Source organism: Drosophila tropicalis, unplaced genomic scaffold, assembly GCF_018151085.1.
Source record: "Drosophila tropicalis isolate 14030-0801.00 unplaced genomic scaffold, ASM1815108v1 contig_593, whole genome shotgun sequence".
NCBI classification, from domain to species: Eukaryota; Metazoa; Arthropoda; class Insecta; order Diptera; family Drosophilidae; genus Drosophila; species Drosophila tropicalis.
Window position 1 is genome coordinate 19,748,160 of NW_027173070.1, and position 14,069 is coordinate 19,762,228.

Below are 14,069 nucleotides of genomic sequence, written 5' to 3' on the forward strand. Positions count from 1 at the left end.
AATTTCTCTTGGTATTCCTAAATTTCTATCTTTTTTCAGTCGTTTCTATGTCTAGAATTTACAATCAACTCTTAAAATCAAAATATTGTCTTGGCTATTATCAGCCCCTCTTAAAGTTAGTTTTGAAATAAATAATGTTTCCGAATAGTTTAACTAAAATAAAACATTTTTAGAAAACGAAGCTCGGTAAAGTTAGTTCGAAGCATACCCAAAATTGACGTTGTTAAAAAGAGAGATAGTAAATTTTCATAAAAAATAAGACAGTTTCTTAAATAAACCTCAACAACAATTGAAGTTTAATCAGTACTAACTGTTTGAGTTGATCAGCCTAAAACCAAAAAAGGTTATATCACTATTTGGCCGATCTTTTTCATGACTCTTTAATCGTTCGTTTAGGAATTAGGTATATGATATAGCAGTCTGATTCTCGTTAACTTACTGTTTTTATGAATTCACAATTTATACACTTAGTTTTATGGATAATTCTTACCAAGAAAACATTTTTCTGATAAAACTCGAAAGTTTAGTACGCAAATAAAGGCTACTATAATACGATCTTAGGATAAAATTTGCTTTTTAAATCGTGCTTTATATTCGACACTATAAATAATCTCACCCCGAAAAAATATTACCTAAAAAACTCCAATTCAAAACTAGCAATTTTCTTAAAAAAGACCTGCATTTATCTAAATGTCAGGTTAAGAAAAGGACTAAAAATTTATCAATTTTCAGGCAAAATCTTAGGCGTATACCAGTATGTATTAAAAAATCAATAAAACACATCCATTTAAACTATCATTGTCAATTAACAAAGACATAAACTAGAAAATAATGGCCCATGGCCTCGCTTTTTGTAAACTATTCGAAATGGACACGAAAAGCAAACAAAAACAAAAAAAATCCTGTTTTAGTGGATTAAAATTTATTGGCGTTCCTACCGATCATGGCTACGATTTTTATATAATTTCAACAATGCAGTGTAATTAATATTAATTAATCTAACGATGTACCAGGGAAAATCAATGCAAGGCGTTGCCGAAAAACTTTTCTCACAATTCATTTTCATTTTGATTGTGATACAAATTATGTTCCTTTTATATAAGCAATGTTTTCAAGTTCCGTGCAAGAGCAATTACTTATGTATAATATGTAGACAGGTCTATGTGGGTGGATGCACAAACCCTTAGTTCGTGCCATGGATGAAATATAATTAAACTTTTATCGCTCCTTAATAAGATTCGTCGCTTTTGATTTGATGAATTTTAATTGCATGCAGCAGCAGCTGTTGCACTAAAACTGACATTGGCCGTATCAACTGGAGAAAAGTAAAAGCTATTGCCAACACCGACCCGCTATGTGGATATGGAAATGCATATACTGTGTATGCATGTATATACAAATGTGAATACAACTATATTGTGTAGATGCAGACGTGTGCCATTTGCCACTTGGTGTTTTCCCCTCTAGCTCCAACCACTTAATCGGTAGTTCACCTCAAGTATTCTGCTCCATAGCCAGATGGATCGCTGGATGGCTGGATGGCTAGCTAGGCTAGCAGCTAGCTAGCTAGCTGACTGACTAGCGGGCTGTTTGGGTTGCCTGTTGCTGTCAGTCACATGTGAAATGTGGTCTTGAAAATTGCGTTTGTCTGGGGATCGGTAGATTGAAACAGAAACATGTAGTTTGTGGTTGCAACGAACCGCTGCCATTGGACTACCATCGAGAGCCACAAACATTCATGGATGTACACATACTTACATACACTTTTACATTGTACAATTGAGATTTATTGGGTCCGGGAGTGGCAAGAGAAATTTCAAATCAATCGTCTTATATCTATAGTATAAACAACTTTTATAAAAGTTTAATTAAGATAATCAACAAATTGGTTATCTTATCTCTAAGGTTTACTCGCTCTTGGGCTTTATGTAGGAATAATATCAAAATTAGACATAGTTCCGTTTCCATCAATCACATCTAAACCTTGAGTATCTCAATCGTACCTGATGTGTTGTAAGATCAACTCTGCAAAAATCTTAAATGGTCAATTCTGAACTCAAAATTATACCATTTTTTTATGACGGAAGTCATCGGTCAGATTGGAGGAAAACAATCTTGTCTTGGCTTCCCCAGTAGAAACCATCAACCACATGATCAAACAGCAATATGTATTTGCATTTGTTTTTAGCTGTTGGGTTTTCCCACACCTCTCAGAACTCTTGACGCAATTTTCTAAGCCATATCCGCCTATCCGCTAGACAAACCCAAATTGATTTGTAAGTAGATCATGTGACACCATATTCAAATTTTGAAATGGTCAAAGATGGGCAATTGAATTACTCAATTTTGGTACAGTTCTTATAAATTTAAATTATAACAATTAATTGCCTATATACCTATAATATATAATAATAAATCAATGATTGTGAGATAGATTGGATAAGAGTGAGAAGACTTTTGGATTGGATATGCAATTCTAAACAAAAGATTTTGTTACAGACTTTTTGAAAACTAAAAAAAAACATTTCGAAACTTCATCATTCTTGTGACCCAGAATGTTATTTTAGGCTTAAGAGTGAAATAACTCAAACATTAAAGTTTCTATTTCTTTTTACTGTTAAAAGGCGATACGAAACTTGGCTTAGATTTTAATTAGATTGGTTGCTTATAACACGTTGCTCATACGTCATGTTGGTCTTTAGACTTTTCTCAAAGTCGATACCCAATCTAAAATACGACATTAAGGAGAAGTTTATGTCAGGGTCATGGGTTATCTACGACTTTGAAATTTAGAGTGTGAGCCAATTAATGACTATAAATTGAATTCGTACGGGCAGCTGTTGGCAACAAAATTTCGATTGCAACTTATGGGTGTTTTTTTTTTACCAAAAGAGAAAAAACGTGTAAAAAAAAATAACACCGAAAAAGGTGGGAATAATGGGAGGAGCCCAAAGCCAAATCGATGATTGTATTTTGAAGTACCAATTAAATTAAACAATTGTTCTATTAATAAAAACGAACAATAATCATTTGCTGCAACATGTCGCATACGTAATATTTGACTCTCTCTCTCTCTCTTGATTCGGTACTTTTCTGTTTCCATGCCAGAAACAAACCAGTCTAATGTCCATTCAATCGAAAGTCAGTTAAGCTCCCTTTGCTTGTCATGGTAAATTATTTTGTATATTAACGGCAATGTGTAAGGTAAAAGAGGTAAAAAAAAAAAATGATTTTGGGCGTGCTTGCCTATTACTAATTCATAGCTAAATCCGCATTATTTGAATGGCAGTTCGGTTTTTAATATATACATATATCCGCTCTCTATATACTTGTACAATGAAAAAAAAAAAACAGAAATAAAACAAAAATAGAGGAAAACCTGCCACAATTAAAATACCTTCACTTTTGGTTTCATTATGTTTGCCAAATAAAAGATCTCAATCTGCGTAAAATAGAAACTGAAATAAATAAGAGAATTTGTTGCTTTATTTACTGGTCAAACACCTCCGCCCAAATGTGGCATGGCAAAACAAAAGACTCCCAAAGTTAACTAATTTATTGGCTTTGTTTTCTGCGATCGAGTACTTTTGCAACAATCTGGCGGTACCCAAAACAAAAGACAAAAAAAAAACCTTTTAAAATTAAACGGAAAGCAAATCACGACTTTATGCAAAATGAAATGCCTTTTGTTGCACTACGTTGCCCAGTTTCATAGACTGCAGGCGAGATCTATGAACAAATTTCCCAAAGTTTGTCAAATTATATTATTTCTAATTGACCCCTTAAAACTAGAAGACAACCCATGAGGTCATAAATTTATCGGTCAATTCGAGTTTTGCCTTCCGCACAGTCGGTTCAAGGTTGTGCCAAATGCGGTTGCAGATTGAGAAGTAGTTTAAATAATACTCCTTGTTTCACTCTTATATTCACATAAATTGTTGATAAGGTTATAGTACCTAATTTGCAAGTTGTATTTTTAATATGGCCTTAACTATCACAGCAGCGGGTATTAACATTATGGAGCCACTCAATGAGTCTATTAACGAAAGATAAATGTAGTACATTTCAATTTTCAAACCACAGCTAGATTTTCGTCATTTTTTTCGATGAACGATTTTATGCAAAGGCAGCGCGGGAGCTGAAAGCGGAGTTGAGTTTCATAGTTTAGATTTGTGGCTCTAGTTAAAATAACAACTTGGTCAATTGACCAAAATTTTGCTCTGTTTATTGACTCTGAATCTGGTAATGTTGCTGCGTTGTTGCTGATTTGATATCGCGATTGCTGTTCCAGCTGAGATAGATCTAATTGAGATACAGTCAAACCGCATACTCAATTTCTGAATCGAATAAATAAATATGCAATTTTAGTAGGTTATGTTGGGGTCACGACTCGGGGATACCCTGTACCGAAAGGGTGTGACTAGGTATCAATCATTTTAAGCTCAAAGTTGTTAATTATTGTTTGCTTTTTAGTAGATGCATTTTTGAACGAACAATGTTTTCTGTAACTACCCAATGTTCCTAATATTACATTTCTTTAAGTTTCTTAAATTATTAAATTACTTTTAATGGTAAAAATACTGAAGTAACTACTGTATCTATTTATAGGAGTTAAGTTAAGAATTATATATCCGAATTTAAAAACAAAAAACTAAAACAAAACAAAAATAAGTTATTTCTCAATTGCAATTATCTATTTTGAATTTGGCGGTATTTTTAGTATTTTTTGAACAGGAAATACTGGGACCTTAAAAAACAGTGGGATCCATAAAAAATATAAGCACATAAAATTATGCTATGGATTTTTGTTGCCTCGTTTAGGGCAGTGCCTATTTACGCTAAGTATAATGCTGCTTTTGGGTTCATTGGAAATAGCTGCCAAATCTGTAACAACTTTTAATTATATCCATCTTTTCTTCTTGAGGTTTCCTGACTCGAAATTCAAGTGATTATTATGTTGGGAGGTACTGCCGAACCTTTAGTTTTGAATTTCTCTTTCAGATAACGTATCCCAAAAGTATGCTATATATATTCAAGTTCAAGGTTGGCGCCAACAAAGTAGAGATGAGTAATCACCCATGGTGGCTTCTCACGATAAAAGCGATAAAATAGTATCGACAGAAATACCACCTCTCTCAGATTAAAATGGTAAACACGGAAAATTCAGGTAATAAAAATAATATTAGAGTAATTATGATTATAATTTTCATTGCATTTTCAAGACCGCCGTTCAAAACGGAGCAAAAGGCAAAAGCCTGCCAGATTTGTTTCACCAACACCGTCACCAATTCCAGTGAATTCACAAACGCCGAGCGGTGAGTTTACAAATTATGCAGATTTTGTTTTGTGTATATATTTCCTTTGTTTTTCATGTAGGTGCCGCTGAAGAAAATGACTCAACACCTCAGCCCCAGCTTCAGGCTCAGGCTCAACCTCCACAGGCTAGTGTTACCGAGGGATCTAACATCCTGGAATTTCCAAGTATACGATCAAAGAAACCCAGTGCACCACCTGGTAATTCGACTACGCCAAATGCCGGAAATAAAAAGGCTAAAAAACCAAGAAGAAACAGCGACACCTCCAGTGACGAGGAGCGTTGGTTGAATGCCATCGAAACGGGCAAACTGGAGGATGTGGACGAGGAACTAAAGAAAATCAAAGATCCCAAACTGATGACGGCACGTCAAAGAGCCATGTATGAGCGTACACAGGACTCTGAAACAAATTTGTCAGGATTTGCCGAAGAGTTAATTTCCCTGCCCACCGGTTATAGGGAAAAGGAAAAGCCCCAGACGGCAGAGGAAATTCAAAAGGCTGCACTCAAATCCCAGAAACGTAAACAACAGGCAGATGAGCGACGAGAAAAAGACAAACAGAAGACAATGGAGCGGTTGCTAAAAAAGCAGGAAAGCAATAAGCAGCGCTCGGCAGCCCGCAACAAGCAAAATCTAAAGCCTTCGTTACCAACTCTTACCTACATGAATACATTGGACGGGGCTTATATCATGGTGCCAGCAGGACAAGAATTTCCTCTCAAACCGCAAAGCGCAATTGAGCCACCCGCACGACAGCTCTGCCACATAAACGGATGCAGCAATTATAGAGCGTACACTTGCTCCACGACCAAAGTACCACTTTGTAGGAGTCTGGAATGTTACCGCAAAAATCTTGCAGCCTCAGTGGATCCTGTGTAAAACAATAATATATTTATAATATACAGATTATTTTATTGATTAACTAAAAAATTATTGATTATTTCTTGTTGCTCTGATTCAATGCGTTGCAAATATTGATATTCGCTCTTCAGGCGCTCCAATTCCACACTTTGTTCGAGAATTTGACTCTGATATACCTGCTGCTCCGCTTGTCGTTGCTTGGACATGGTTTTCAATTGATTTTGTGTGCCAATAGCGCGCAGCTTCTCCTTTTCAACATCTTTTGCGAAGGTATTTGATATTTTGTAAAAGTCTTCTCCGAGTTTCTTGAACAACTGCAAATTCCTTGAGTACTCTAAACACTCCTGACGCAGCTCCACCGTCTGATTGGCAATGCTTGGATCCTGTACTCTCAGTCTGTAGATGTCGTCGATGAAAAGGCTCAAGCCATTGGGATTATTGTCCGGTGGACCCAGCCGTTCAACCATTTTAAGTTTTTTTTTTTTTTGGTTTATAATAATTCAATTCTTTTTTCACAATGTGTTTTTTTGTTTTGGCAGTTTCGTTGCTAAGGAGATAAACTGGTGGTAACATATTTAGTTTCCGACAAGCCGCTTTATAAACACCCTAAAATTTTACTAAGGAGTGGATTTCTTTTCAAAGAAATTACATTATATATCTATAATATCGGTTATATAGAAGTTTGAATTTTTCGAATTGATTACATTTTTTAATTCATTTAATAATTGTTTTGTACAGATTCATATATAATTATGTTCCTAATACTTTGCTCATGGTGTGGTAAACTTGGCGGGGCATCATACTCGTATCGATGGATCGGTATCAGCATGGGGGTTATATATATCTATATATGTATGTATATGAAGTTAATAGAATAGCTATATGTATGCATGAGACAGAGCTCCCTGTGGCCTGGGACCCAACCGGCTGGGCCCTGGGTGTTTTACTTTGTGGATTTGTCAATATTGGCTTTTCGTGTGCGCGTACGTATATATGTGTTGAATGTATGCTTGAAGGCAGCAGAACCGCGGTCAGAAGCGGGCACTGGCTGAGCCAGTTAACCGTCCTGACAGTTTTGGCCATCAAATATCGGGAAGTGCAAGTCAGTTTGGATTATTGCGTTTATTCGAACGCAGTCGAGCCAGACCTGTGCGCTCCTCCTCCTCATCGCTTGTATACTGATGCATGTTAGTGCCACTGACACCACCGGCACGCACCGAAGATGTAGCTTGCAGCAGCTCCTGGTCAGGCGCATTGCGATTCTCGTAGAGCAACACTTGCAGCGTTTCTTCATATATGCGGGCCTCCGGGAATTCCACTTTGGTATGCTTGCGATCTGTGGCATATACTATAGATGTACAGCACACCTCGGCAACCTTTTTGCCATGACCGTAGAAGGACCAGCAGCATATTTCACTTGGTCCAATCACATCCTTGATAAAAAGGATGCGTTCGTTAAAGCGTAACGATAGCTTATCGAACAATTCAATGTTCTTGAGCAAATTATCATCCGATGCGCTGGTATATGAATACTTATTATTCTGCCGCTGAACCACCAATATGACGGCAGGTTTTGAAGATGCACCGATCAGGAGCTGTTCCTCCTTTTGCGACGTAATCAATGGTATGCGACAGATGGGCTTTGGTTCCTGGTGTGCGCACAAGGCGCGTTCGCAGCACATGGCCAGCTCGGTAATGCAGTAGTACTTGGCTTCTGCAAGAAGCTCCGCAATTTCCTTATTAGTTTCAGGCAACGGGACAGTGCCATCTCGCAAAAAATTCAATATAATGCCAAAATGATTGCCACAACGGTCTATAAGGATCCAGCCTTAAAATGCAAAAGTAGAACCATTAAACCAAAACAAATCACCTTGCAAGATATGACCAACAAACCTTCTGAGTCTGTTAGCACCTCCATGCGCCCACTAAACATGCAGCTGAGCATGGTATCGTTGTGTTTTGTGAGTGTTCCAATTGTGGTGAAATATAAACGTCCGCCAACATTTAATTTTACATATTGTGAGGCGTGCCCCTTTAGTAGTACCTTCTGATCGCCAGACATGGCTTCCGGCTGCAACTGGAGCACAAGCTGCTGATTGGGATTGGCAGTTAAGTGCAGTTTGGCCAAATCGCCGACGACGCCCTTCTCTTTGGAGTTGGAGCTATTGCAAACGCTCTCCTTTGCGTTGCTGCCGCCCGCGCTCTCCTCGAGCTCTAACGGATACGAATCAATTTTGACGGGTATGCAGGCAATGCCACGATTAACAATGAAAAACCAACGGATCGATAGTCTTCAAAATTGAATAAAGCCCAGAAATCCACTTGCTGTTGCCTTGATTTGTCTATACTGTATGTATTTGTGTGTGTGTGACAGTGTTGCCATAATCTTCCAAACAAGAGATGCTAGATTATCAAAAAAAAAAAAAATAGCTATGATGGCAGCACTGGTGTAAAAAAACAATCGATGTATCGACAGCTCTTTTGTTCGATGCATGTTCGATATTTCCTTCGAGTTGCAACAGTGGACACCCCTTTTTATACCGTTGCAAAAAGGGTATATTAATTTTGGTCAGAAAGCAACGCTAAGAACGAAGCATTTCCTTTATATTCTTGGTAAGGTCCAAAATATGGGAATCATACACACATCCGTGACATGGACCTTCTTTTGGCCGACCCTGTATTATTGGCGCAAAAACACGCCAAGTAATCGATATCGTTATCGAAATCAAAACAAAAAATAACGGAAAAACAAAGACAACGGATAAACAGAAGGAAAACGAAACCAAAATGCCTGTGTGCCAGTTTTGTGACTACGATTCTACGAGACTCTCAAATATAAAGCGCCACGTGGAAAAAAAAACACGGTGGGCAACGAAAACGCCTGCTCGAGGACAGCCCCAGCACATCGGGGCAGAAACCTCGAATGGAGACGACACCACCACCAGTGTCGGGGATAGAATGGCTTGAGGAGGAGCAACTACCACCGCCGCCTCCACCTGTTTTTGAGGAAGAGGATAGTGAGTTCGAGTCCGAGTTTGACTTTCGCGCCCTGCCAGAGAAGCAGCAAGGTTCTTATCTGGCTCAAAAAGACCTAATTTGGCGATCACGGCCAGTGAAGAAGAAAGTCTTTTTGGAAAGACTGGGTCCCGGTAACGACCCCGAGGACCTCTTGAAGAAGCACCCAATTTGCCTCTTCACGTAAGTTTTTAAGTTATTAATAATTTAAAATTACAATTACAGACTATAAAACGTGAATTCTTGGCCTCTGGTGTTCAGGGTGGCTGGGGTCTCGAATTCCGATGACGATCTGCACTTGCTGCTCTCTTTTGCTACAAGGAGTTAATTACAAAAGCGCCGTGAATCGGAAAAAAAAGAACTTAATGTTGAGCGATTTTAATAAATAATTTGCTTCTAAATTAGCCAGAAAAAGTTCATTAAGGGCCCGAGTAGGCAGTTACATGTATAACAGACAGCCACTTGAGATCTACCACGCGATGGACGAGTGATGGCGGTCGGTAGTGGACGAAGGTATTTGGGAGACAACTTGCGGTGAGGAGTAATACTAGAATGGTTGTAGAACCACCGCAAAAAAGCCTTTAAGTTTGTCACAAAATTTGACTTTGTTAATTTTTGTAACCTTTTTAATTAACGGTTTTAGAAAGAAGACGATAACAATTTTATGAAAACATTTGCGTAAGCACATGTTTTTTTTTTTTTTTTTTGATTACTTAATGGGTTCCACTTTTCGGCATTTCAAATTTTTACATTGACTTCTCGGACAAAAGCCACCTTGACCCTTTAAGAATTTGGTATGAAATGAAATGAAATACAATTCGATGTAATGAATAAGCAAAGCTGTCAAGAATAGTGTTAGGTAGTACATAAAAAAGGGATGCCATATTCCACATTTTGGGCACAGCTGTCCAAGCTGCATAATATTCATCTGATCTGGCAATATTCCACGTTATTTATTTATTTGGCCAATAACAATTTCTCAAGTGCCACTTCTAGAATATTTGCAACTATCTTTGTCGCACCTTTTGCTTAAGTGGTTGTGACATGTGCCGATGTCGCTACTGCGCTGCTTGCGTTGTTGTTTCGGTCTCGCACTCCAGCCAATTAGAACTTCGCCAGCAGCATGAACTGGTGACGAAGTGTTTGTGATGCGGCGTCGGCGTCGGTGACTAACTGCGCAAAGCATTCGGGCTTGGATCAATCGAGTGTCCAACAATAATTCTAGTGGACAAACATTTCATTTTAAAAACTAATCGACTGTGAACAACGTCTAAAGTAAAACGGAAGGAAAAGTTAGTCCGGTGTTCCGAATTATAAAATTTGACTTCATATATTTTCTAAAATGTGTTTCCATTGGTTGATTGAAAAATTACTAGCGTTTTAAATTCACCATGACAAAAAAGGAACAAATTTAAAATTCCAGAACTTTGCACTGACAAAAAAATCTTATCATAAAGGAGTTAAAGAAACTTTGTAAACTTAAAAATAAACATATTAATTCATTTTAATTTTTTCCAAGAACTCCAACTCTTGTTTTTTGTACTTCTGTAAATTTTGATTGTAATGGGCACAGAATTTACAAGACAAGAAAAAATATTACTTAAATCTTTTTTAAATCTTCATATTTTTTGTCTTGAAATGCCACTCTTGGTATCTTTCCATCAGAATGGTTGTCTCATTTTAACCATTACGGATTATCGTCACTTTTTCCTTTTAAACCATACCTACTAAAAAATTTTAATAAAAAGTTCAATTTAAGACTTGTAGAAGATTTTACCGTTGACTTTGAAAACAGAGGCCCTTAGAGGAGGTGTGTTGATTGGTGTGTAGACCATAAAACAACAAGGAAGAAGTAACAAAGCGACATACATACATTCGAAGTCTATCTGTTTTTAATCCGATTTTAATAAACAATATCTCATTTGACAGGAAATTTAAATCACTTCGATTCGCATTTTCTAAAATGTGTTTCCATTGGTTGATTGAAAAATTACTAGCGTTTTAAATTCACCATGACAAAAAAGGAACAAATTTAAAATTCCAGAACTTTGCACTGACAAAAAAATCTTATCATAAAGGAGTTAAAGAAACTTTGTAAACTTAAAAATAAACATATTAATTAATTTTAATTTTTTCCAAGAACTCCAACTATGCAGCTCTTGTTTTTTGTACTTCTGTAAATTTTGATTGTAACGGGCACAGAATTTACAAGACAAGAAAAAATATTACTTAAATCTTTTTTAAATCTTCATATTTTTTTAAGTGTCTTGAAATGCCACTCTTGGTATCTTTCCATCAGAATGGTTGTCTCATTTTAACCATTACGGATTATCGTCACTTTTTCCTTTTAAACCATACCTACTAAAAAATTTTAATAAAAAGTTCAATTTAAGACTTGTAGAAGATTTTACCGTTGACTTTGAAAACAGAGGCCCTTAGAGGAGGTGTGTTGATTGGTGTGTAGACCACAAAACAACAAGGAAGAAGTAACAAAGCGACATACATACATTCGAAGTCTATCTGTTTTTAATCCGATTTTAATAAACAATATCTCATTTGACAGGAAATTTAAATCACTACGATTCGCATTTTCTAAAATGTGTTTCCATTGGTTGATTGGAAAATTACTAGCGTTTTAAATTCACCATGACAAAAAAAGAAACAAATTTAAAATTCCAGAACTTTGCACTGACAAAAAAATCTTATCATAAAGGAGTTAAAGAAACTTTGTAAACTTAAAAATAAACATATTAATTCATTTTAATTTTTTCCAAGAACTCCAACTATGCAGCTCTTGTTTTTTGTACTTCTGTAAATTTTGATTGTAACGGGCACAGAATTTACAAGACAAGAAAAAATATTACTTAAATCTTTTTTAAATCTTCATATATTTTTTAAGTGTCTTGAAATGCCACTCTTGGTATCTTTCCATCAAAATGGTTGTCTCATTTTAACCATTACGGATTATCGTCACTTTTTCCTTTTAAACCATACCTACTAAAAAATTTTAATAAAAAGTTCAATTTAAGACTTGTAGAAGATTTTACCGTTGACTTTGAAAACAGAGGCCCTTAGAGGAAGTGTGTTGATTGGTGTGTAGACCACAAAACAACAAGGAAGAAGTAACAAAGCGACATACATACATTCGAAGTCTATCTGTTTTTAATCCGATTTTAATAAACAATATCTTATTTGACAGGAAATTTAAATCACTACGATTCGCATTTTCTAAAATGTGTTTCCATTGGTTGATTGAAAAATTACTAGCGTTTTAAATTCACCATGACAAAAAAGGAACAAATTTAAAATTCCAGAACTTTGCACTGACAAAAAAATCTTATCATAAAGGAGTTAAAGAAACTTTGTAAACTTAAAAATAAACATATTAATTCATTTTAATTTTTTCCAAGAACTCCAACTATGCAGCTCTTGTTTTTTGTACATCTGTAAATTTTGATTGTAACGGGCACAGAATTTTTTAATCCGATTTTAATAAACAATATCTCATTTGACAGGAAATTTAAATCACTACGATTCGTAGTTTAAGTGTAGTTATACTTTAGAATGAATTAATTGCTTAAAATGACGCTAAGCAGAGAGACCAAAAAAATACATACAAAATTCCATTTTTCAATTGGCTCCAAATTGGACCCTGGGGCCAAACTGACAATTTGTGGTATGCAGTTTATCTTAGTTTTACTAGACCTAAAACTTTTTCTTAGGGTCCGAAGCTGTATGATTAATTTTACAAATTTTTAAAATGTGTCTTTTTTTTTTTGCCGGGTCCGAGTTTTGAGGCTTTTTATCAAAAATAATTTTTTAAAAAACCGTTAGAGATATTCCCACAAAATTAACAGAACATCATCTCAATAGAATGACCAATTGAACGCTTAAACATCAAAACTTTTCACTAACATTAAATAACAATCCAATGAAATCAGAATTTAAGACAGGGGTAGGCAGGCATACAATCAAAAATTACGTTTTGCATTTGTGTGTGTGGCAACAAACACGAAGTACAAAACTTTTTCTTGCTTTACACTGAAAAAAAAATTTTTTTTTCAAAACTACCCTTCTATTCTCCATCTCTTTCTTTTCATGCGTATACCCCTTCCAAAGGCCGCTGTTTAGATTGCCGTAAAATGTCCCTTATTGGTAGGCAAAAAAAATCTAATTCTTATCCGATTTTAATGAAAAACATCTGATCAATTTTATAATACCCTCTGCAAGGGTATAAATATGACATTCGACGGGAAATTTAATTCACTTTTTTTTCGTAGTTCAAGGAAAAAAGTAACTTAGTAGACTCGCCCAAAGGACCAAATCAAAAGTTGGGGATAAATTCGACGGACTTCTCTTTGTTCAAATGCACCTGTGAAATAAACGGATTAAACTATGAAGACCATTCTTACCATCCATCTGTCCATTATCTGAATACAATAACCAACAATTTAAAGAAAAAAATTATTCGGATAAGTTATTTAGGAGCCGAGAAAGTCAGAACTAAAAAAAAACGTCTTAAATTCGTGTCCGCCACTGTATATATTCTTGATCAGGATCAACAACCGAGTCGATCTAGCCATGTCGGTCTGTCCGTCCGTCTATATGAACACGCAGATCTCGGAGGCTATAAGAGCTACAGCCACCAAATTTGGTATGTATACTCGTGTAGTATGTAAATTTATAGAGTTAATTGGAGTTTTGGCCACGCCCCCAGGAATCACATGAAACTATTTTTCTTAAAAAGTACAAGTACAACAGCTCAAATTTGGTTTATATACTCGTTTAGTTAGCGCGCAAAAACTAATTGTTCAAACTATTTGCCAAGCCCCCTTCCGCGCGCAGAGTATATACATATATTTTCATATTTTACAACGT

At 36.1% G+C, this 14,069-nt stretch overlaps 3 protein-coding genes across 3 annotated transcripts; 1 reads left to right on the forward strand and 2 right to left on the reverse strand.

Annotated features, from left to right (window-relative positions):
• The first annotated feature begins 5,124 nt into the window (after positions 1-5,124).
• On the forward strand, positions 5,125-6,249 carry LOC137577322 (INO80 complex subunit B). The gene is made up of 3 exons (XM_068290754.1): positions 5,125-5,167; positions 5,223-5,315; positions 5,377-6,249. Exons 1-3 carry the CDS (start codon positions 5,146-5,148, stop codon positions 6,192-6,194), a joined length of 933 nt encoding a protein of 310 aa, XP_068146855.1. The 5' UTR covers positions 5,125-5,145; the 3' UTR covers positions 6,195-6,249.
• Positions 6,187-6,702, reverse strand: IFT20 (intraflagellar transport 20). The gene has a single exon (XM_068290756.1). The coding sequence runs from the start codon at positions 6,641-6,643 to the stop codon at positions 6,227-6,229; it is 417 nt and encodes a 138-aa protein (XP_068146857.1). The 5' UTR covers positions 6,644-6,702; the 3' UTR covers positions 6,187-6,226.
• A 161-nt stretch (positions 6,703-6,863) lies between these two features.
• LOC137577323 (BTB/POZ domain-containing adapter for CUL3-mediated RhoA degradation protein 3) lies at positions 6,864-8,551 on the reverse strand. The gene is made up of 2 exons (XM_068290755.1): positions 8,070-8,551; positions 6,864-8,004 (listed from the first exon to the last, which is right to left on the reverse strand). The coding sequence occupies exons 1-2, from the start codon at positions 8,236-8,238 to the stop codon at positions 7,280-7,282; spliced, it is 894 nt and encodes a 297-aa protein (XP_068146856.1). The 5' UTR covers positions 8,239-8,551; the 3' UTR covers positions 6,864-7,279.
• Between the last annotated feature and the right edge of the window lie 5,518 nt (positions 8,552-14,069).